The sequence below is a fragment of the Eschrichtius robustus genome, chromosome 6 (assembly GCF_028021215.1).
Source record: "Eschrichtius robustus isolate mEscRob2 chromosome 6, mEscRob2.pri, whole genome shotgun sequence".
NCBI lineage: Eukaryota > Metazoa > Chordata > Mammalia > Artiodactyla > Eschrichtiidae > Eschrichtius > Eschrichtius robustus.
This window is the reverse complement of record NC_090829.1, coordinates 135,076,311-135,100,978: the sequence shown is the minus strand read 5'-3', so window position 1 is coordinate 135,100,978 and position 24,668 is coordinate 135,076,311. Positions and strand designations below refer to the sequence as shown.

The following is a 24,668-nucleotide window of genomic DNA, read 5'->3' as shown; positions in this document are numbered from 1 at the left end:
TTAAGATTTGATATCCCTTAAGATTTGTTTCACTTAGTTATTGTTCTGAGTGTTTTGAGAAACTATTGGCAACTTTTTTGAGAAGGATGGAGGAAGAGAGCACTTGGATATATTTTTGAGTTATGTCATGATATCCAGTTTCTGAAATGGTATGGTATTTAGGGATGGACATCTGTTTGAACATAGACTCATTTCTTCCTGCACATTAAGGTGCCAACCAGTTAAGAATAAACTAGGAATTTTTTGTAAACTTTTTATTCCATTTGTAAACAGACTTTAGTAGCTCACCCAACGTGGCAACATGTTTTTGTTCACACAATTCATTATTTGTCTTGCTGGATATTTTAAGCTGTTAAATCATTATAGATCTTGGGTTTTGATGTAGAAAGGATTGTAGAAGCTGTTTTCATAGCAGTAACAATGGCAGTGACTTCAATTAGAAAGACCAGTGATAATCTGTAGTAGTAGAGAATTATTCTTTATCCAGGTTCAGCAGGCTTTCAGTTAACCATACCAACAGGCCAGAACAAACAATCTGCTTTCATTACCACCGGACACCTCTATATGAGTAATCAAATCAAATAGCAAGAGGGCTAGCAATGTGCACGTCTGCCCCTGGGAACAGTGGGGACGTGCTTGTCATCTAAATCAGCAGTCCTTTCATGGGATTCACAGGTCAAACTATTTTCACTCTAATCCGAAAAAGTTATTTGCCTCTTTCACTCGTTCTCTCACAAGACTGCTTGCTGTATGTACCTTGGAATCCAACAATAATAATTAATATCATAATAAAATAAGATCCTGTGGTGAAAGGTGAGCACCATTGTGATTTCCCTTTCCTCTTGCCAGTTAACCTCCCGTTAAGGGCATATTCTCTGTCTTTAGACTGAAGTCCTGTTAAGGCTCTATTAATTTAAGTGCCAAGGATTTGACTTAACCTAAATGAAGCATGGTTTAGGAGGAAGAAGGATAGGTGGAAGTCAAAAAAATAGGCGGGGAAAGGATTGAGGATTCAAAATATATTGAACATTTATTCATTTAACCATTACTTACTGAGCACTTACTATGTACCAGGCGCTCTTCTAGTCACTAGGGATATTAGGCCAACATTTCTGCCCTCGTGGAGCTTCCGTTCTTGCGAGGGTCCAGTGGCTGAGCAGTGAGAGAACAGGGATGGGGTGGCAGGTGAGGGCAGAAAGGTGGGGCAGGTTGTTTGGGGCCTAGCAGAACGTTTGTAAGGACTTGGTGTCTCCTCTGAGCTGGGGGGCGTTTAGTCATGGCTTCATCTCCATCCCCTCATTATTGTCCATAATTTGTGTTTTTGTCAGGGAGCCATTATTCATCAAACCACCTGTCAGTATCTAGAATCCTAAATGTAACGGTTCTTGAATGTTTTTGTTTGGGGAGAAATAACATATTTTTACTAGCCTCCGAATGAAAGCTGTATGAAAGTCAGTTGCTATATTCCTAAACATGTGCAGTCTCTGCTTTTGTATTTCATAAAATAGTGTACCATTTCAGTGAAACAGAACTGTTTGTTCTGCATGTTTTTTGTTGCTGCATTAATTTTGTAATAGTTTTTTTACTTGGGCTATTGTACTTAATGTATGATTTTTTTTTTTTTGTATGATTTTTTAAAAGTTGTGTTGGTTAATTGTATTGTGCTGGGCTCTGTGTTCAAGGCTGTCTTTTTTGTGCTTATGCATGTATTTGATGCTTCTTTGTGCTGACGATGGTAATTGTACTTTCCAGCCATCATTTCTCAGTCATGAAAATCAATTTTTTTTTTTGTAAATGGTTAAATGCAGCCAAAATTCTGTTGTGTTTTGTTCTCGATTAGCATCTTCTAAAGTTCTAAAGAGCATGTGTGAGAATTTCTACAAGTATTCAAAGCCCAAGAAAATTCGAGTATGTGTGGGCACCTGGAATGTGAATGGCGGGAAGCAGTTTCGCAGCATAGCTTTTAAGAATCAGACCCTCACTGACTGGCTTCTCGATGCACCCAAGTTAGCTGGCATCCAGGAGTTTCAAGGTTGGCTTTTTATAATACGGATTTAATTAATTAACCCTGACTGTGATTTATTAATCCAGAAAACAAATGTGGCACTTCACAGTATGCGTTACCTTATAAAGGAAACTGGGATTTATACATTTGAAGACCAACATTCTTATAGATCAAATCTGTTCAAATCTTAGGTCTTTTGTATTCCTAGACCTTTATCTACTACTTCATAAGAAAACATGGTAAAATAAAAAATCCTTTTCTTTGTTATTTGAGTCTCAGGAAATTGGATCCGTACATAAATTGATATCTTTAAGGTAACTACACGTATAAGAAAAACTAGTTCTGTTTTTATTCTTTAGACTGATACAAAGCAAGCTTATTTTATGATTGATAATTTTTCAAATTTAATATGTTCTATTTTTCAAATGCAGTCCTTTATTTGCCAAGATAAGAAATAGGGTGGATCATGAGCAGTTTTACAAGACTTGTTTTGACATTCGTTGGCCCTTTATACTAACCAGCACTGATTCATCCTTGTAAAGACTTGTCATCCAGTTGGGTACTCTGCCACCAAGTTCTTAATAGCCAGAACCAAACATTAAGCTGAGGATGCTTGTATTAAGATTTTAACTAGAATCATGGATTTGAGGCCTTCTTTGTTCAAGTCAACTTTAATTCCTTTTTCAAATGGTACATGTTTACCAAGTGTTACTTATGAAGGTGATGTACATAGGAAATACTGTGAGATGCAGATTTTCCTTTTTTAGTTGTCTTTAATCAGTCACACCTTAAACCCTGGAAATTTCCCTAAACTTTTTTTTTTTCTTAAACTTTTATTAAAATGCCCCTTTTCATTTACATTGAACCTAACTTGAAACTGTTGTTGCAGTAGTAATAATAACAATAATAAAATAACAGCTAATACTACAATTCTAACTACTTTACATCTATTCATTTAATCCTTATAACAGACCTAATACACCGTCACTATTATTATTCCAATTTCACAGAGGAGAAACTGAGACACAATAAGAGAAGTGACCTGCCCAAGGTCATTCAGCTAGTAGTGACACAGCCAGGATTTGAACTCAGGCAGTTTGGTTCCCCAGTTGGGCCACTGCATTTTATTTGTGAACTTGGGCAAGTTGCTTAGGCTCTCCAAAGCTTCAGTTTCCTGTCTTTAAATAAAAGGCAAATATAATCTGTCTCATAAGGTGTTTGTGTAGTTAATGAGAAGATTTGTCTATAAGGCTTGCACATAATAGCAGTCAATAAATTTTTTTTTTCTCAGTATTTGTTCATAGTATTTATAAGTTCTTTCTCTAGCTATTTATCCTCATTTCTGAATGCTTGGGACACCCAAAGTACCCTGGGGTTGCTTATCTAAAGCAGCTCTGTTCTCTTTTGGTCTTGTCAGCTATGAGAGAGCTAATGGCTAGAACAGAGGGGTTAGTCTGAGCCCCTGACTCTTCTCATTTTCCTAGACTGCTTCCACTTAAGAATCTTCAAATTTAAGTGTAAAAAATCCCTTTCAACTGTTTCCTCTAATTTGAGACTGTTACTCAACCACTTTATTATTTGTACCCTTTCTGAAAAATTTCTTTCCCTCTCCATTTTGAGTCACTTTAGCCTTTGAGAAGCGGCTTGTTTCTCTGCTCTCCATGGTACAAACTTTAGCAAGAATTCTTTCAAAATGATTTCTGAAAGGACTTAAGGATCTTCAAGAATAACAGTCTTAGATAGGCAAACTTAGGTCACCTAAATAGAAACTAAATGGAATGTAATTTTGTCCCCCTCAGGGGGTTTTGCCTTTAATTTGAATTTGGTTAAACTTGAAACACAAAAATGGACTTTTATGAGATCTGACGTTGATCTTAGTTGTGTTGGGGCGGGTAGGGGAGTTGCCGTCTAACTAAGGCCATCTCATAAAAGTCTCTCCTGGATGCTTCATTGTAGATAAAAGAAGTAAACCAACTGATGTATTTGCCATTGGTTTTGAGGAAATGGTAGAGTTGAATGCTGGAAACATTGTGAATGCAAGGTAAGCCAGCCAGGTAACACACAGGGAAACTTTCTAGTTGACGGACATGGGGAGCAGATAACTAAGTACTTGTTACAAGGATAGATTGAGAGAATATATGTGAAGATGCTTTTTAAACTATAAAATAGCAGTTCTCAAACTTTTTGGTTTCAGGTCTTTCTACACTCTTAAACATACTGAAAATCTTAAAGAACTTTTATTTATGTGAGTTTTATCTCTTGATATGTATCACATTAGAAATTAAAAATGAAAAATTTAAAACATTTAATTCGTTTTAAAATAACAATGATAATAAACTCATTACGTGTTAACATAAATAACACATTTTCTTCCTGAAAAGTAGCTATTTTCCAAAACAAAAATTTACTGAGAAGGATGGCATTGATAGTTTTGCAAATGTCTTTAGAATCTGGCTTAAGACGACTGTATTCTCACATCTACTTCTGCATTAGTCTGTTGCAATATGTTGTTTTGGTTGAATTATATGAAGAACATCACATAAATATGTAGCTGGAAACCGAAATATCTTAATAGCCTTTTCAGATCATTTCTTCTCTGATACCACTTAACAAATAGTTTCCCAAAGGTTAGTTGCAGTGTGGAATCTGAAACCATAGCGATGACCTTTTTGTGCTCAATTATATTAAAACATTGGTCTATCTTTTACCCTTGCGTGATTTTGAAACATCATGTGTTGGTCATTTGGAACATATTAGTTCACTGAGTTATGTAGATCTTCCAAATTTTGACACATTTCATTATACAGTATTAAACATTATATTGGTTAATTTCATCACTCATCAGCAAATTCTTCAAGTATGTGGAAGCTGTCAAGATCAGAGTAGCAGATACAGGTTTATCAAGATTCTCATTTTTGCTTGAAAACATAAATTTTATCATTGGAAAGAGATGCTGGTTTTTTTTCCCTTGAAAACACAGACTTGGCTGAAAAACTTTGCCAAATAATCTAAATCTGAATAACCATAGTCTGTCACTCGTTCTTTCTTATATTCTATGAAAAAAGGGGCATTTCAACTCTGAACTCAAACTATCAGGTGCTTTTCTCTGAAACAACCATGGTGTATGCATTCAGTATGCAGCAGAAGTGCTTGATGTGTATTGCCCATTCATCACACAGAATACTATAAAGATGGGACTCAAGGATTGAGCTTTGACAGAATTAATAATGTTTACTGCTTCATCAGGATATTCTTAGGTGAAATGGCATTTTTTTAAACTGTGAGCGCATGGGGGTAAAGATTTTAAGGAATACTAGTACAGTTTGGTGCCTGGATTCCTGCTAAGACATCAGCACTTTTACTTACTATTTTTGCACCATCATGCAAATGTCAATACAGTGAAAAAGACAATCTCTTAGCGATAGTAGGGAGACAGTTTCGACCTCATGGGTTTTAGGGATCCCCAGGGATGTTCCCCGACCAAGCAGAGAACTGATGTTCTGAAGTGTTATTACAAATACAGATTATTTTAGTGAAATTGAAAGCTTAAGTGTTTTATTTTAAGAAATGATGCTTGCTTTAAAAGTTGAGTAGTTGCCCATCCTTTGTGACTTTTTTTTTTTTAAAGAATCTTTTTCTTTTTTTAATTTTATTTATTTTTTATTTTATTTTATTTTTGGCTGCGTTGGGTCTTTGTTGCTGAGCACGGGCTTTTCTCTAGTTGCGGCGAGCGGGGGCTACTCTTCGTTGCGGTGCATGGGCTTCTCATTGCGGTGGCTTCTCTTGTTGCGGAGCACGGGCTCTAGGCGTGCAGGCTTCAGTAGTGTGGCTCGCGGGCTGTAGAGCACAGGCTCAGTAGTTGTGGTGCACGGGCCTAGTTGCTCCACGGCATGTGGGATCTTCCCAGACCAGGGCTCGAACCCGCGTCCCCTGCATTGGCAGGCGGATTCTTAACCCACTGTGCCACCAGGAAAGTCCTCTTTTGTGACTTTTTAAAAAAGATTTTCAGAATAAAATTATGGGCTGAAATAGTATGGTATAGTCATCAGTCTTGAAAATGACAACTTTCTTCTTAGCTAAAGTGAATAACAGTTTATACAGGGAAGTAGAAAAGAATTCCGACTTCATTCATTTTGCTGTTTGACTCTTCCCTGAAAATACAGATTCAGGTCTTAGAACATATTCTTAGGGCTCCCAGTACCAAACACATTGTTCAGTTGTTGGTCTAAGTAGAGATTAATCAAATTATTCTTTAATGAAAATGGTGATTATTCATTCATATATTTAACCAGTATCTACAGAGCACCTACCCTAAGTGCTAAAGATACATCAATGAATAAAACAGACAAATATCCCTACCTGTGTGGACCTTCTTTTCTAGTGGAGGAGACAGACAATAAACAACTCGAATAAGTAAGTTATATAGCATGTTAGAAGACGGTAAGTGCAACCGAAAGTAGATAGGTAGAGGTCAGGGGATCGGGCATGTGGAGGTGGGGAGGTGTGTGTGGTTTGGAATGGAGTGATCAGGGTCCATTGAGAGAGCTGAAGAAAGGGATGAAAGCTGTCGTTCTGTTTTCAGAATCCAAGTCTTGGTGGTGGGGTTGGTAGGGAATCCGTGCTCTGAATTTGTATTTTGGAGGCAGTATGGCGTAGTGTTAGATAGATTAGATGCGTGGATGTGAGGTCGTATTCTGGCTTACCGTTTATCGTTTGTATGACCTGGAACTACGAGAAGACTGTTTTTGCTCGCCATTGGAGGTTCTTGGGCACAAACTTAATACTCTGAAAATGTATAAAGAGAAAGACGCCAGCATTTTTGCTACCTTCTTTATACAAACTGTGTTTCAGAGTAACTGAATAGTTGATAAGAGAGAAGTTGTTTATAGAAGAATTCCAACTTATTACAAATGCCCATGCAATGCTGAAATTATGAAGCCAACATGTTGTAACCCCTAATGAAATAATGGATCTAGGCAATGATCATCAGTCGATGTTAAAACCTTAGAAGAAGGATCAGTGGAGGAACTTTTTATTACAACGAGTCAATTGTCACGGTCCTAACAGCCTATCAGGTGTAATATCACAGAGATTAGTTCCTGCTATGATGCAAGGGTGACTATACCACCTGTGAGGTTATTTTTGCCAAAACAAATCAATAAAATTGAATGTTTCTCAATCAAGCTTCTAGAGTAACCAGTTTAAAACAGACCTGACAGAGGGACAAGGTACCATGAAGACACATCAGACAAATCCAGACTGTTAAACATTTTACAGACAAATAGCCCAGCTTCTTAAAAAATCAATAGCGTTAAAAAGAGGGTCGGGTGAGCTGAGAGACTGCTAAAGATTAATAGAGATTAAGAGACAAGCAAATGCAATGTGTGGACCTTATTTGGACCCTGTTTTAAAGAAACCAACTGTAAGAAGAGTTTTTTTTAGATAATCAGGGAAATTTAAATATGAACTGAGTACTAGATGATATTAAGGAATCGTTAATATTTGAGTGTGATAACAGCATTGTGACTACGCAAAAATGAAAATGTCCTGTTGCATTAGAGGTGCATACCAAAGTGTTTCTGGGTGAAATGGCCTATGTCTCAGATTTGGGTTAAAATATTCCAGGTTTAAAAAAAGGGGAGGGGGTATGGAAGAAGAATGATTGGCAAAATGTTGATAATTGTTGAAGCTGGATAATGGGTATATGGTGGTTTATTTTATGATTATCTCTTTTTTGTGGATGTTTAAAATTTTCCATAATAAGTTTTTTAAAAGATATTATAACCCATAAAAATAAGAAAAGGTGGGGGGGGGGGAATGTATCTGGAAGCGTGTTCTTCTCTGTTATCCCAGTGAATACTAAGGAAAAAATAAAGTGTACAAGCTTGAGATTACTCACATGGTGAGCACTCATTTAATCAGTAAGCTCATATTTTCTTTGTAAGGGAGTAATAGGATAGACTTTGAAGTGTGGGTGTTCTTTTGGCTAAATTTTGGGTTTTCCTTTTTAAAGGAAACAAACAAAAAAGCCCAGCCTGCATAAAGACTTCACTGTTGGTGTGGATTTCGTGATGTCATAGTTTTATTAAATGTGGGCATATAAAGGTATAATTGACAACTGTCTTATAAAACAGGCTATATTACTGTCACCATCTTTTTGAAGATTCCCTTTTTAATATTTTCTGGTAGCACAACAAATCAGAAGCTCTGGGCCGTGGAACTTCAGAAGACCATCTCCAGAGACAACAAGTATGTGCTGCTAGCCTCCGAGCAGTTGGTGGGCGTCTGTCTATTTGTTTTTATCAGACCACAGCATGCTCCGTTCATCAGGTCAGTAAACAGATCTGTCTCCTAAGGCTACTTCCTAACATCAGATAATAAAAAGGCCTGGCGTGTTTGTGGCTTCAGAGAAACACTTGTTCATGGTTCTTGTTTTTAAATGTGCTTTTTTTTTTAATTGAAATATAGTTGATTTACAATGTTGTGTTAGTTTCAGGTGTACAGCAAAGTGATTCAGTTATACATTTGTATATATACCTATTCTTTTACAGATTCTTTTCCCTAATAGGTTGTTATAAAATACTGAGTATAGTCTCCTGTGCTATACAGTAGGTCCTTGTTGGTTATGTTTTATTTTATTTTATTATTAAAAAAATTTTTTATTGGGGTATAATTTGCAATGTTGTGTTAGTTTCAGGTGTACAGAAAAGTGAATCAGTTATATATATATACATATATCCACTCTTTTTTAGCTTCTTTTCCCATATAGGCCATTACAGAGTATTGAGTAGAGCTCCCTGTGCTATACACTAGGCCCTTATTAGTTATCTATTTTATATATAGTAGTGTGTATATGTTAATCCCAAACTCTTAATTTATCCCTCCCACTACCCCCCTTCTCCTTTGGTGACCATGAATTTGTGTTCTGTGTCTGTGGGTCTATTTCTGTTTTGTAAATAAGTTCATTTGCTTATAAGTGATACGGTATTTGTCTTTCTCTGACTTCTTTCACTTAGTATGACAATCTCTAGGTCTATTCATGTTGCCGCAAATGGCATTATTTCATTCTTTTTTGTGGCTGAGTAGTATTCCATTGTATACATATATACCACATCTTCTTTTCTTTTCTTTTTTTTGTTTATAAAGTAGTACTTACTCTTTTTTTTTAAAACTTTTCTGAAGATTTAAATTTATTTATTTAAAAATTAATTATTTATTTATTTATTTATTTATGGCTCCGTTGGGTCTTTGTTGCGGTGCACGGGCTTCTCATTGTGGTAGCTTCTCTTGTTGCGGAGCACAGGCGCATGGGCTTCAGTAGTTGTGGCACGCAGGCTCAGTAGCTGTGGTATACAGGCTTAGTTGCTCTGCGGCATGTGAGATCTTCCCGGACCAGGTCTCGAACCCGTGTCCCCTGCATTGGCAGGCGGATTCTTAACCACTGCGCCACCAGGGAAGTCCCTGTACCACATCTTCTTTATCCATTCATCTGTGGATGGACATTTAGGTTTCTTCCATATCTTGGCTATTGTAAATAGTGCTGCAATGAACATTGGGGTGCATGTGTCTTTTAGAATTATAGTTTTCTCCCAATATATGCCCAGGAGTGGGATCCCTGGATCATATGGTAACTCTATTTAAATGTGTTCTTGGGTAAAGAATCCCTAATAGTTTCACTGTACTCTTTTACAGGCTTGCCCTCAAAGTGCCCCACAATGTGTAATGTTATAATTATGTAACAGGCATTCCTATTTTCTTATGCACATGGAACTATTGGAATTTCTGATCTTTGATTTAGAATTCTTCCTTTTAAAGGGATGTTGCAGTTGATACTGTGAAGACTGGAATGGGAGGCGCAACTGGAAATAAGGGAGCGGTCGCAATACGAATGCTGTTCCACACCACAAGCCTCTGCTTCGTCTGCAGCCACTTTGCTGCAGGACAATCGCAAGTCAAAGAACGAAATGAAGATTTTGTGGAAATAGCACGGAAGTTGAGTTTTCCAATGGTAAATTCTTGCTGCTTGTTTTTGAAGAGGAAGCTTTGAAATGTGTTTCAATTTACCCCACATTCTATATCAGTTTTTGAAAATTTAAGATAGTTCCTAGAAATGTCAGCAGTGTTCACCTAAATATTAGATACTTCATGTGTAATTACTGTGGGGTTAAATAAATCGGGCATGGCAGGGGTGAGGCAAAGAAAAAGTTGTAAAACATTTTTTTAATTGATTGTTTAAAATTCTCTCTCTTTGCTTCCAGGGAAGGATGCTGTTCTCCCATGACTACGTATTTTGGTGTGGTGATTTCAACTACCGAATCGATCTTCCTAATGAAGAAGTGAAAGAGCTCATAAGACAGCAAAATTGGGATTCTCTTATAGCAGGAGATCAGCTTATCAACCAGAAAAATGCTGGACAGGTAGATACATACTTAAGATACTTGCATTGGGAAGAAGGGGACCTTTGATTATGAAAACATACTTTCCTTAAAGTGTTGCTTTTTTTTTTTTTTTAACCTCTTGGAGTCTCTTTATACTTAGTAAATATATATCTATAGTTTAACAGATAGAAAATTGCCTTCTCTTTTAAAAAAAGAAAAGGAAAGGAAAACTCATAATAATTTCCAGGAGCAAAAATATATTGTGTCTCCATAAGATTCACTTTCAAGTAGAAGAATATGCATTTTTTCTTTCAGTAATACCGAATTTAGAATCTTACTTGTCAGGGCTAGAGCTTTTTGGCTTTAAGATCCTATGGTAATTTGCTTTATTTTGATGTTGTTGTTTCTCATATCATCTGCCTTTTTGAGACTTAGTTCTAAAAACTTGTGACCACAAAAGTTGGAAGAATTTATTTAGAAAAAATTTTTTTAAGAAGAGGTGATTGAAGCCACTTGATATGGTATCTTTCTGGTCATCAGACTTAAATTCTGATGGATACCATGTAACCTTCTTAGGCCCCAATTCCTCATTTGAGAATAAGACATCAAACTATTTGATTTCCAAAATCCCATACAGTTCTAAATGTGTCATGTAGCTCAAAAGTCTGGTGGAATTCCATTGTTCACGTTTTTGTACTTTGCTTAATCAAATGTCAAACAAGTGGCATGATAAAGCCCACGTCTTGGGTTATTTTTTCTTAAGCTCTGTTCCATTCAGTTAGAAGTGTTCATCAGAGGCACATAGATTTCATGAGTCTCCAGCGCATAATAGACATTTAATGCATGGCTGCCTGAATGAAAACAGAACGTTTTTGCCTTTTCGAATAACTTACTTTATGTATGTTTATTTTAGATTTTTAGAGGATTTTTAGAAGGAAAAGTAACCTTTGCTCCAACATATAAATATGATTTGTTTTCTGATGACTACGACACCAGTGAAAAGTGCCGCACCCCTGCATGGACAGACCGTGTCCTCTGGAGAAGAAGGAAATGGCCTTTTGATAGATCAGGTTGGGAAAGTTGGGAAATGGACTTCTTCATTTAAATGAGCTAGTGCAAATTTTACAAGGAAGAAGGGGATGATATAAATATCAAATAAGGCGAGGAGGACTACTTTTTTTTTTTCAACACAGGTTATCTAGAATAAAATAAATTCAATTTAAATATAAAACTTAAAAAAAATTCTCAGACCTGCTTGTAATACTTTAATTTTTCAATCTATTTTCTTTCAGTGATGTAGTGTCATACAAAGAGAAGCAGGGAAACATTTTTACGGAATTGTCAACTGAATGCTAATTAAGATTTCTAATTTGAATAACTCAAGTGGTTTGCAGATATTTTGAACTGCTACTTGTCTGCTCGATTATTTTTGAAACACTATCTGGTCACAGGCCTTTAAGTAGCCTCAGAGTAAAGGCTCATCTTAATTTTAACTAAGTAAAGCATAACATGATAACCTCACCAAGAAACCTTTTTAACTTAACGGTGTCTAGGCTTCCTGCCTGTTAGCAAGTGTGTCTGGCTTCGCAGCCTCAGACAACTGAAGCCAGTGAGATGAAGGAGCTCCACATGATCGGTCGTGCTCAGGTGGCTTCTCTTATGTTTTGTTTTATTCTGACTGCAGCTGAAGATTTAGATCTCCTAAATGCTAGTTTTCAAGATGGAAGCAAAATCCTCTACACGTGGACTCCTGGCACTTTGCTGCACTACGGAAGGGCCGAGCTGAAGACTTCTGACCATAGGTTTAAACAGTCTCTGTATTCCTAATCGTGCTTGAAATTTATTTGAAATGCATCCTTCCTTAAACGTTCCTAACACATCTTCCTTCCTTTACGCCTAAGGCCTGTCGTTGCCCTGATTGATATCGATATATTTGAAGTGGAAGCTGAAGAGAGGCAAAGCATTTATAAAGAAGTAATTGCCGTTCAGGGTCCACCAGATGGTACGGTGTTGGTCTCAATCAGAAGTTCTCTACCAGAAAATAATTTTTTCGATGATGCTTTGATTGATGAACTTCTGCAACAGTTTACAAATTTTGGTGAAGTTATACTCATAAGGTAAGTAAAATGTTTATTGTCCAAAAGCAGCTCATGATTTGTAAATAATATTTTCTGTGTTAGAAATCACTTTATTTAGTATTTGAATAGCATATGAGTATTTGTATTTCCGAACTAAAGGCGAATCATACTATAGAAATATTATTCAAAGAGCTCATAGGTTTTGAAACTGGACTTGCTACTTAGAAAGTTTAAAGTTGAGTAGTAAAACTTTATATGAACAATTGACAAGAATAGGTACACGTTTAGATGTGTTCTCTCAAGATTCCTATACGCTATAACATGTAAGCCCTACGGAAGAATGAACATGTGATTGCTATTTCATTTTTTTAAGGAGTGATAGGAGTAAAGCGGAGTGACTTTTCTGCCCTCGGTTTAAGAAATTTGATGTTTTCTGTAATTTTAAGTCGTTTAATTTCCATCTGGTGGAGGAGCAGCCCTGCCAGGTGAATAGTCAGGAGTCATTCTTTCCCGTCTTGGTTTCCATCACTGACTTAACCATCTGCCTTTTGCAGAACCAGATGCCTCTTGTGTGGTTTAAAAAAACGGTCTATTCCCAATGCCCAGCAATCTTGAGAGACTGAATAACATGTATTGAATTCCATAGGGAAGAGGTACTATCAAATTCCTTTCTGTGCTATTCATCTGTTTATTTAGGGATGTTTTATAGCTATTTAGTGGGCAAATCTCTATATTAGGTGCTGTGGCAGAGCAGAGGACAGATGGAAGACCCAATTCCTGTTTGAAAGCTAGGGAAGATCAGCATGTGTGTAATGGCTTTCCTAGATGCTAAACAGACTACTCCACAGAATGAAGATGGGATAGTTTCTTCTGGAGTGAGAAGCATGCCTGGGAAACCTTACTCTCCTTTCTGAGAGTAAATGGGCAAATAAGAGGAAATTGTATTTAGACTTAACCTGAAATCGTTTGACAAAGATCTACCCCAAAGGTTTAAAATGAAACAAAAAGTGTCTAGAGATCTGAAGACTCTAGCAAGTACATGGTGAAATCTCCAGATGACAGGAAGCTTTGCCAAGCGCAGAAATGCCAAACCACCGGGAGCATCACACGGACTGTGTGAGTGGGCAGCACAGTAGCAGATAAGTGTCCTCTTGAGCAAGTTAAAATACTGCACTGGGCTGGACAGAACCCAGAGTGTGCATGAGGGACGAAAGACTGATGCAGGAAAAGGACCTGTCTGCCTTTATCCTAGTCTCTAAAGAGCTTGGTGTTAAATTAGAGCTGAAAACTTTCCCCAAAATGCTTCTTATCATTGGAAAAAGTATCGGCAACAAAACAAGGCATTATCCTAGCATTATAAACCCGTGCCGTGCCTCCTCACCTGGAATATTCTGGTTGTTACACCTTAGACAGCCAAGGTAGAGTAGAAAAAGCAGGCGATGAAAGCAAACAAGGACGGAACTACTGTCACTGGTAGGCTAAACGGATCATCACCGTTTGCTCTGGAATGAGGCAACCATTCGGGAACGAGTGAAGTCTTTATATGTAAGTAAGAGATCCCCTGGAAATGTAGGTGGGGCAAATTTAGATACTTATAGCAATTGGGGGAAAAGTCTAGAAGCTTTTATCCTCGTGAGTGACAAAAAGGAAGAAATACAGCTTCTAAAAGGTCCTGCATAAATCCATGGATATCAGAACCAGAATCTCTTGTTAAAGTTCAAAATGTATAGGGGGCACGTTGCAAAGTAAGGATAGGACCAAGAAATTAGCCCTGCCACGTGGCCACAAACACTTTGGTACCACTGTCAGAGAACAAATAGGGTTTGGCGTGGGGGAGACTGGTGCAGCGTAAATGCAGCCTTTTGATAGTGATTAAAACCTTTGGAGGACGGATCTGGTCCATTGCCAACGATTTGAAAAAGATCCCCTTCATAGTCTTTAGGTAGGAATGACGTCCCTGTGTCTTTCAAATGACAGCATCCTGCAATTTAGTAACTTTATGCCAAAGAAATTGAGTCTCTTACCTATGTTTTGTGTGTGTGTGGGTATGTACGCATGTACATGTTTTACTGTCTCTCATCTGAAAAATCTGCAAGGATTTCTGAACTTGATTTATACAGTTGGGAGTAGTTCAACTGGTAAAATTGTTTCTGTAAATAAGACTGATAATGTTATAATTTGTTTTTTTTTTTTTTCATGATAACATTATTACGTATCAGTGACCATCTCCTTCAGAGCTTGTTCCAGTGCCCTTTTTATTTTTCCTTTTGGGGGTTTCTTATTTCAAAACTATAAACTTAGAATTATAGCACAGGCCTTTGAAGTCTCAAGAGAGTTAAATGGCTGTCATTGAATAAAAACAAGGACCATAATCTAAGGCTCCTTGGGGCCAGTCTGATTGATTGACTGATATCAATTTTTTTTTTTTTTTTTTTGTGACAACTCCCAGTCTTCTTTCTTGGTCAAAGGGAATTTGCTTCAGGAAAGTCACTGAGACAGTGAAAATACATAATACTGGACTACAGGGTCAGGAGACTTGGGTCCTAGCCCTGTATTTTATTCTCGTAGGGTCACTTTGAACAAACCACTTCACCTCTGGCCCTTTTTCTCCTTGTCCATGAGATGAAGGATTGGATTATCAGGGGTCACAATTGGAGGTCCAACGGTCCATTTCTTCTGGCAGGCTGTTTTATTAACAGAGTATTTGAAAGAAATTTGAATTTGAATGCTTTTAGGGAAAGAGTGCCCTCTCCAGGTAACCGCTGGCCCTGCTGCTCTCGCTCTTACATTTTTACTTCCTGGCCTCTATAAGCCCTTGTTAATCAATAATCATTGGACTAGTCATGGGGCTAGTTATACCTTAGGTATTAATTATGTTTTTTTTATTGTTTGTTTTTCCCTTCCTTAAAGATTTGTAGAAGATAAAATGTGGGTTACATTTTTGGAGGGAAGCTCTGCCTTGAGTGTTCTGAGCCTGAATGGTAAAGAGGTAAGGTAGCGTTTGTTGAGTCTAAACCATTCTGTAATTAAGTGTCTGAAGATTTTATTTTTAGAGACGTGCAGCAAATTATCTAAATGGATTTCCAGTTCAGGAGGATAAAAGACCTAGTGTTGTGCTTTAATATTTATCATTTAGACTAGATTTCAGACCAATTTAGGATAATTTTGGTCCCTCCCTAGAGATGTTAATCATTGATATAGACTAAGAAGAAAACATGTTTACTACCAAATTTTATTTTACTATATTTTCTTATATAAAACTTTAAAATTTTTAATTGGAATAGATATTCTGGCTCATCTATATAGTAGAAAAGATTTCTAGCAAATGGAAGGAAATGCTTTATTTACAAGAAAACAAAGGAGGAATGTGCTCATTATTCCAAGGAACTTGTTTTATTGGCTTGGAGTGTGGTACCCAGGTCCCTTTTTCAAGCGTAGGTAAAATAATTCCCATAGATAACAAATCCATCCCATTGAGGCATTTTAGAAATGTGTAATTAGTGGAGATATTCCTAACCTGCAATTTGAAATGTCATTGATTGGGGGAAACTTACATCAATGTCCTGGAATAGTTTTACTCCTGTAAAGTGCTCTGTCTATTAGTTTTTTCTGAATGCTTTTAGACAAATCCTATATATCTAAGTATATGGTCAGTAGATAGGATGGACTAAAATCCAGGCCTAATTTCTCCAACAGCAGGCAATGCGGTAAAGATTTACCTGAGCTTCCTCTTCTGTTACATAACTTCCACTTCCTTGGAGAAAAAGATTTCCATGTGTATATTGCTTTTGAAATAGATTTCGTAGGGTTTTGCTTGTTTTTCCCAAATGCATTAGTAATACACTCATGCAAAAGTAAATTAAGAAACACAGAAAAGTATGAAGAAATAATAAAGACCATTTGTGGTCCTAAACCTTCACATACGCATATATATATATTAAAACAAATGGGATTACATATACATGTACATATATATTAACAAAAATGAGATATAGATATCATGGACATCTTTCTATATGAACGAATATGTCATTTTTAATGACTGCATTAATTTTATTATGTGGATAAATATATAAATTTATTTAACCAAACTCCTATTAATAGACATCTAGGTTGTTTCCAACTTTTAATTACTAAAACCAACATTCCAGGGAACCCCTGTGTACACTCTAACTTTGCATGCTTATCCTATTATTCCTTAGGATAAATTCTTAAATGTAAATTTGCTACGACAAAGATACTAACATATTAAATGTTGATGCTTGTTGGCTAACTGCTCTTCAGAAGGAATGTATCTAGTTGTATTATGCCTCCGATTACCTAATATCCAACATTCTAATCAGTGTTGGATGTTTTTTAACTTTGACAGTCTGAAAAACTAGAAGTAGTATGTCACTTCTGTGTTAAGATTTTGATTGCTAGCTCTTTTCATTTATTGGTCATTTTGTACTTGTCTGGCGAGCTGTCTGTGACCTTAGCTCTTTTTTCCCCTGGGGTATTCATTCATCTTTTGAAGCTCCCTTGATGTTAATCCCTTTTCATAATATGCTGCAGATATTCTTCCCAGTTTGCCTTATGACTTTGTTGTGTCTTCACCATATGGAAATTACTGATCTTTAAATTTAGTTCTACCTTTGATATCTTAAAAAGTCCTTCCTTCTCCCATGGTGCTGTAAATATTTAAGAGCGGCTCTCAATTTGGCATTCTTTGTCAGCTCTTATTCCCTTTCTGAATATTTCTTGTGTCTTTCCCCTGATAATTCTCCTTGTTTGGTGTTTTCCTCCCTTCTTTTCAGCTCTGTTCCTCACCCTCAAGTCTAGTCATGTATGTTACGCTCTCTTAGAAAGGACCCACCCGTAGCTCCCTTAAAAGATTTTCAAAATTCTGAAAAAATAATGTTTTTGGAAAGTGCATAATAATGTTTGATTTATCCTTTTGAAAGTTAGACATTTCCAAACCTCTAGTCTATCTTTGTTAGTACCACTGTTTCAGCCCAAAATCTTCTAGACGCAAGTAGATCAATAGGAACACTTCCGATCCAGAGGAGAATCTGGAAAAAGTATATAGCGTAAGCAGGGCAAACCTAAAGGATGACCTTCTTGAGCATTTTCTTTTCTGTCGTCTAAATTTCTTTCTTTTCATTTGGCTCTGATCTCTGCCAAGTGGATATTCTTGATGAAGTGCCTCTTAAATGGCCATTATAGTGACTGAGGCTTAAGAATACTTGTTGGTATTCTTTGGTGAATATATAAAGAATGCTGTTGACTTTAAAAAGTAACAAATGGCATATGAAGCCTGTTGCCAAGTTCTGAAATTTAATTGATTTGGTCTAATAAGTGGGGTAACGAATTATTAATTCTTAGGACTCTGACTTCAAAGCTCAGGGTGGACACTAAATTCCTATTAAACACGGCTGTGCTGTTGAGGCCAGCAGCTTTCAACCTCTCCAGCCTATGCCTTCAAAGAATTCTAATGTCAATAGCACGTAAGGAAAGTATTTTTTTTAATACATCCACAGGACAGTGGAACTTGATTATAATATGTTGGTTGTTTTAGATTACACTTTTGTCTAAAAGCTTCTCAGATTTATAGGAAAGGCAGGGTGCCAGTTTCACAGATACCAGTCTTTGTGTTTTCAGAATGATTAACTTTTGTTGAAGATTTAAAATGGTCTTAAATTCTCTCAGTATTCTTCTGACATTTGAAATGCTGAAACTACTTTAACAGTATAGCACCTTTCAAGACCATTATACCAAGTTAGGAAGGTCCAAATGAACAGGGAAAGTATTTTAAGGATTTTCTACTGTCCTTTCTTTAGTTGTCTCATGTAGGAACAATTATTTAATCTGTGAATCAAAATCATAGGAAGTATAAAATTATGTAGTAGAGTTGTCAGTGAATTTATATCTGGCCAGGGAAAGATACTTACTGCAGCAAAGGAAACTTAAATCTGTGTGCATCCTAAGAAAGAAGACCTGAGATTTAGCAACACAGGCTTTTAAAGGGAGGATTGGGGACATTTGAAACTAGTTAAGGGAATTCCCAGGTTAGGACTCCGCGCTTCCACTGCAGGGGGTCCGGGTTCGATCCCTGGTCGGGGAACTAAGATCCCGCCAGCCGTGTGGAGCGGCCAAAAAAAACCCCCCTAAAACCCAAAACCCAAAACCAAAACCCAAACCAAACCAAAACAAAACAAAAAATTAGTTAAAAATACAGTATATGTGAAATGATTATGTTGAATTGAGTCTAGCTGAATTAAGCCTATACTGTTGTTGTAAGTATGACTGAGGCAGGCACTTTATTCCGAGATAGTGAATTTTCATGCAATGAATTTTTATTTTATATCTCTTTTACTCAACTAGTTATTGGGTCGGACTATAACTATTACTTTAAAGAGTCCAGACTGGATCAAAACTTTGGAAGAAGAAATGAGTTTAGAGAAAATCAGCGTCCCCTTGCCGTCCTCAACAAGCTCCACCCTGCTGGGTGAAGACGCGGAGGTCGCGGCCGACTTCGATATGGAAGGTCTGCTTGTTGAACACATTTACTGCTGTCCTTCAAGATGTTTCCCTCCCATCAGTAAAGTCTCAGTCTCCAAGTTTATCCTTCTCTTCCTTCTTGTAACACTGAGAGCAATATTAATGAGATTTTGTTTTGCATCGTGTTGTGTGTCTTTTGCTTGTACCCAGACTTAAATGTATTTGCCATTCTGCCATGCAAAGGTCAAGACCTTTACAAATGTTAGTTTATGTCCTTGTGTCGTAAGAGCACAAAGTGGTATTTTTGGTGTGTGGTTTGGTCCCACTTATTGTAGTTAAGGTAGAAGAGTAGAAGCTCAATGTGCCGAAATGAGTTCAAAATAATTACTACAAAAGAAGATATGTTGCTTTCTTTTTTTAAAATTTATTGAAGTATAGTTGACTTACAGTGTTGTATTAATTTCTACTGTACAGCAATGATTCAGTTATACACACACACACACACACACACACACATATATATACATACATACATTCTTTTTCATATTCTTTTCCATTATGGTTTATCACGATATTGAATATAGTTCCCTGTGCTTTACAGTAGGACCTTGTTGTTTATCCATTCGACATATAATAGTTTGCATCTGCTAATCCCAAACTCCCAATCCATCCCTCCTCCACCCCCCTCCCCCTTGGCAACCACAAGTCTGTTCAAAAGAGGATATATTTCAAAGTAATTTTAAAAGATTCTCAAAGTGGCTAGGAACACATGCATTTGAAACTGAACCCAGCCATATAAATGTGATCATTTCAAGTCTGGAGTTCGGGACAGATTATCTCGATATAGTAATTTCCTTAAATGTGATTAAGAAATGCATTTGCTTTTTAATGCTATATATCTGCTATATTATTTTAGCATATTTTCCATTAAAATGCATACCTTAGTTTATAAAATGACAGTGCATCATATTGTGATACCCTGTATGTCTAGATAATGCATTTAAGAGTTGAACACCTCAGAAGATCATCTCATTTTCACATTTCACTGTTCATTTGTTTACTTGGTCCACACGTTTATGTAGTACCTTTCATGTGCCAGGTACATGCTAGGTGTTGGAAATTCAACAGATGTCATCCTTGCTCTCCCCATACTCACAGCTCAGTTGGTGTTACAAACAAGTAAGCAGGCAATTGTAATCACGTGACACCAATGCACTAGTGAACGATGCTGCAGTAGTTCATGGGGCAGCTGCCTGACCTAGAGTTGGGAAGTCGGGAGAGTTCTCCCAGAGAAACTGAAATTGAGAGTCTATAGATTAAAGAGGATAGAAAGACGTGAACCAGGAAGAAGGAATGTGCAGAGACCTCAGGGGACAAAAAGGATCTAAGTAGACGATGCAAGTATGCTTGTGCAGGAGGAGTGGGTGGGGATGGGAGGTGGATTTGGTTTTGAATATGTTGAGTCTGAGGTGTCTGTGGGGTCCATCAGGCCCAGATGTAGGCTGTGGGTGTGTGGGCCTGGCGCTCAGCAGAGAGCTCTGGGCCCACCAGGCAGCTCTGATGACAGTTTAAGGCCATGCGTTTTTATTAGCTTGGCCAGGAGGATGAGATAGAGACGGGAGAGGACTGGTCCTGGGATCAAACAGAAATGCAGACTTCAAGGACAGGCAGAAGAAGGCTGCCCATAAAAGGAAAATGAGAAGAAAGAACCAGAAATGTCAAAGAGCCAGGAGAATATAGCAGCTTAAAAATCAAGGAAAGAAAAGATAACAAGGGAGAGTGGTCTGTGGCAAGAAGGAGAAGTGAGCACCGCAGCCTGCCCTTTGGGTTTAGTCCCAGGGGAGGAAGCTGTCGGTGACATTCAGGAGAGTGATTTCAGTGGAGTGAAGAAGCCAGATGGTGGTAAATCGGGGTGTGGATGCAAGGCGAAGACGTGCAGAGAGTGTCTGTAGGCAACTCTTTACAGAAGTTTGGCTAAGGCGGGGGAAAGAGAGAGGAAGGCAGCTGCTCCAGGGAGTGTTATTTTGAAATGGGGACGCTTGGGAACACTTAGTGCTGATGGAAAGGGCTGACGCCACTGGGGAGGGGCAGGGCAGAATGAGCGGCAGAGCACGGTCCCTGGGAAAACGGGGGGTGGGCAGAACCCCACTGTTTCCATCCACAGATACCTGAGTGCCAACCACGTGGTTAGGCTCCAGTTGGGGGCCAGGTTGTTGAAGAGACGGGGTCCCATCTTAAGACTTCCCTTTTCTCTGTGAAGTTTAAGGAGTGGGGCAACTCATGGTTTCAGGAGAATCGAGAAGGTTCAAGATAAAGCTCCTGAGAAGGGGTCAGAGGGAGAGCCAGCCAGGAAATTGTGGAATTACCAGGCAGCCCTGGGAGCCCAGATGAGGCTGAAAACCACAGAGTTAACATGGCTTCAGTCATCGGGGCCACGTGGTTGTCTCTGGCTGCAGCACCCAGCAGCCCAGGTGCGCAGTTATGGAGAGGTTAGACAGTGGAATTGATGCAGGCGCGATGGAAGAATAGTGCAGGAGGGGAACGGCCGAGGCGAGGAACCGGAGGATGTGAAGACAGTTGCAGAGACGCAAAATCAAAGGCCTGGATCCTGGTGAAGTCAAAAGAGGAAAGAGTAACTGAGGGCGAGGGTGAAAGTCTGGGGAGTGGTGGTCAGAGTGCAGTGTTCTGAGTTCACTGTTTCAGAGGTACTGCAGTTACAAGGGGCATATGTGTCAGGAGTGGAGGAGAGCGTCAGCAGGGAAAAGACATCAGGTTGTTGATGGGCCGACCACATGGACTTCGATGTCGCCCAGAAGGATGGTAGGACCCAACTTACCAGCTTGCTCTCTCCTTAGTCCTCGATGAATGGGTTCAAGAGACCAGAAGGATGGAGGTTGGAGATTATGGCAGCAAGCGGGGCTTGAGGGTGCTACATAAATTCCTGACAGCACAGCCTCAAAGAAATAGGCCTTTTTGTTCAGGGTTGGAAGATTGAAGTTCTGCAATTGGAATTGGGTTGCAAGGGGCACCCTGACCCCACTTTCCAACCCTAAGGAAGGAGGAGGTGAGGAGACCTCAGGGGAGAACCAACTTCCCCCTGTTGTGTATATGCCAGGTTGGGGGAGTACAGGGGACAGAGTAGCGAGGAGACTTCTGGGGAAGGTGTGTGACTGCGTGAGAGCCTGTCTACTGCAAGGGCAGGACCTGAGTTGAGGGCACTGGGGAGCGGGCAGTTCCATTGGCGAGAAGGAAGGTTTGGAGGGAGAGCATTAAGCTTCCAAGTCAGCCAGCACTGAGACAGCTGCTCAGTGGAATATTGAAAGCTATGGAGTCAGCCCAGCTCCAGGTGTGAAGTCACCACTAGCCTCCTGTTGCTCTGAAACAGAAGACTGTCTTCAATTACATTTCCTATAAGAGCGTTTGCGCTAATTCTACCTTTATACGTATAAAATTTTTATATATGCCCACATGCTTAACCTATATATGTTTGCAGTGTCATAATGTTAAACGTGTTTATTTTATGTATATAACCCCTTAAAGCCTAGATTGGTGACAAAAAAAATCTCTGAGAAAGGTAACATGGTGGTAACTTGGCTGACCTTGCACTTTCTCAGGTGATGTTGATGACTACAGTGCTGAGGTAGAGGAAATCCTTCCTCAGCATCTCCAGCCATCTTCCAGTTCTGGCCTTGGCGCTTCGCCAAGTTCCTCACCCCGGACCAGTCCCTGCCAGTCACCCACCATATCAGAGGGGCCTGTGCCTTCCCTTCCCGTGAGACCAAGTCGAGCTCCGTCAAGAACACCTGGGCACCCAGCTTCACAAAGTGTGTATCTTACCTAAAGTTTTGTATGACTTTCCCTGGCTGATGCATTTGATTTTAGATGGTTAAACCTCTGATGCCTTTGCCTCTCCTTTGGAGACCCATTTTTGTTTTAACTTTCATATCCATAGGCTAAAGTGTAGCATGTTTTCTGTGCATGCAAAAGAGGAGACTTCGCAGATGGTAAGCCCTAGATGGAAAGGGTACTCATCACTGGCACTAGACGAGAATTTTTCTTAGTTCTTTTTCTTTGTGGCCAGGCTTGTCCATGTCTTATCATTGATGGTTTTTTATCGTTATAGTCAAAGCCCATAACTATTCAGGCTTAACTATCTACCTGTACGTTACCTAAATTATAATATGAAGCAGAAAGAGACAAGACAGGTTTTTTGAATTCAACTTAATAGTCATGACTCCTCCAAAGTTGGAAGATTTGTCTCTGGAGGTTGTTACGTTACATGGTTTAGTCACTGTTCCATGCTAACCAATGTCTTCAGAAAATACCTTCCATTTCATAAACTTCTCTAGCTCGCCCATGCTACTCTTAGAGGACTGGCTTCATTCAATAAATTCAAGATAAGCCAGGGTATAGAGAGAAGAGACACCCTTTTCTTTTTCTTCTCTCTATTGGCCAGCAGACTGCAAATGACTTAACTCACACAGTACTTCATGCCATCTATTTTTTTAAATAATATAACCACTGTCTCTCTTTTTTATTTTTTTTCGGCTGCATTGGGTCTTCGTTGTTGCACACGGGCTTTCTCTAGTTGCAGCGAGCAGGGGCTATTCTTCTTGGTGGTGCGCGGCCTTCTCATTGCGGTGGCTTCTTTTGTTGTGGAGCACAGGCTCTAGACACGCGGGCTTCGGTATTTGTGGTATGTGGCTCGGTAGTTGCGGCTCGTGGGCTCGGTAGTTGCGGCTCGTGGGCCCTAGAGCACAGGCTCAGTAGTTGTGGCACACGGGCTTAGTTGCTCTGCAGCACATGGGATCTTCCTGGACCAGGGCTCGAACCCGTGTCCCCTGCATTGGCAGGCGGATTCTTAACCACTGCGCCACCAGGGAAGCCCCCTTTGTGCTGTCTTAATAGGGCCGCTCGATAAATCTCCTTCAGCACCAGGGGCCTGGGTAAGAAGTCCACAGAGAGCTAGCCTGATTGCTCTCATGGTACCAGAGGGTAATGTAGTAGCAGAACTGCTTATGTTATTGATACCAGAAATGTGTGTCATTACACTGTAGTACAAATTTAGAAAATTAGCAAAATAATTTATCATACGCATATAGAAAGTACCTTTGTGCTCACATCCACTTGGAACGTGATCCTCTTACCTCAGGTACTTTTTCGGTAGGTTCTCCTGTTGACGCTCTGCTAGCAACACAACTGCAGCAGAAAGATTCTTCCCAGCCCCTGGAACCCAAGCGGCCTCCCCCTCCCCGCCCAGTTGCTCCTCCTGCGCGTCCAGCCCCCCCACAAAGACCGCCTCCACCTGCAGGTAACAAACCATTTTATTTCCATTTTTGCTCGATTTAAAATCTCCCTCCACTCTGTTTAAAAATGTTTTGCATGTTTCGAACTTCTAACTTCTAGATTTTACTGTTTTTCTATCACTGGTGCTATTTCCTCAGTTTTTCTCTAAAAAACGTGGTGGGTGTGACAGAACAGGGAAAATTATTGTTTCTCAACTAGATTCCTGTAACATGTTTTCAGAGCTGACCTTTTACAAGTGTGAAAGAAGGGTTTGTTTTGTTTTTGCTAATGGGGTTGTACTGATTTCTATAAAATGCATGATTAGAACTGAAAAACATACATATACTTATTTACTATAAAGTTTTATATATTTGTTTAAATGTTCTTTTAAAATAAGTATAATGTTTCTATTTAGAAGCATTTGCATTACATAATAGCTTT

General features: G+C 38.8%; 1 protein-coding gene across 4 annotated transcripts in view; it reads left to right on the top strand.

The window, feature by feature from the left end:
• SYNJ1 (synaptojanin 1) overlaps positions 1–24,668 on the top strand; it is an 83,899-nt gene that overhangs the window by 46,338 nt on the left and 12,893 nt on the right. For all 4 annotated transcript variants that reach the window (XM_068546980.1, XM_068546979.1, XM_068546981.1 and 1 more), the window contains exons 13-24: positions 1,841–2,032; positions 3,962–4,046; positions 8,195–8,335; positions 9,821–10,013; positions 10,264–10,422; positions 11,297–11,453; positions 12,068–12,185; positions 12,285–12,500; positions 15,372–15,450; positions 18,825–18,987; positions 22,556–22,765; positions 24,109–24,252. In XM_068546980.1, the coding sequence (XP_068403081.1) occupies positions 1,841–2,032; positions 3,962–4,046; positions 8,195–8,335; positions 9,821–10,013; positions 10,264–10,422; positions 11,297–11,453; positions 12,068–12,185; positions 12,285–12,500; positions 15,372–15,450; positions 18,825–18,987; positions 22,556–22,765; positions 24,109–24,252 (1,857 nt within the window). The remainder of the gene's footprint in view (positions 1–1,840; positions 2,033–3,961; positions 4,047–8,194; positions 8,336–9,820; positions 10,014–10,263; positions 10,423–11,296; positions 11,454–12,067; positions 12,186–12,284; positions 12,501–15,371; positions 15,451–18,824; positions 18,988–22,555; positions 22,766–24,108; positions 24,253–24,668) is intronic.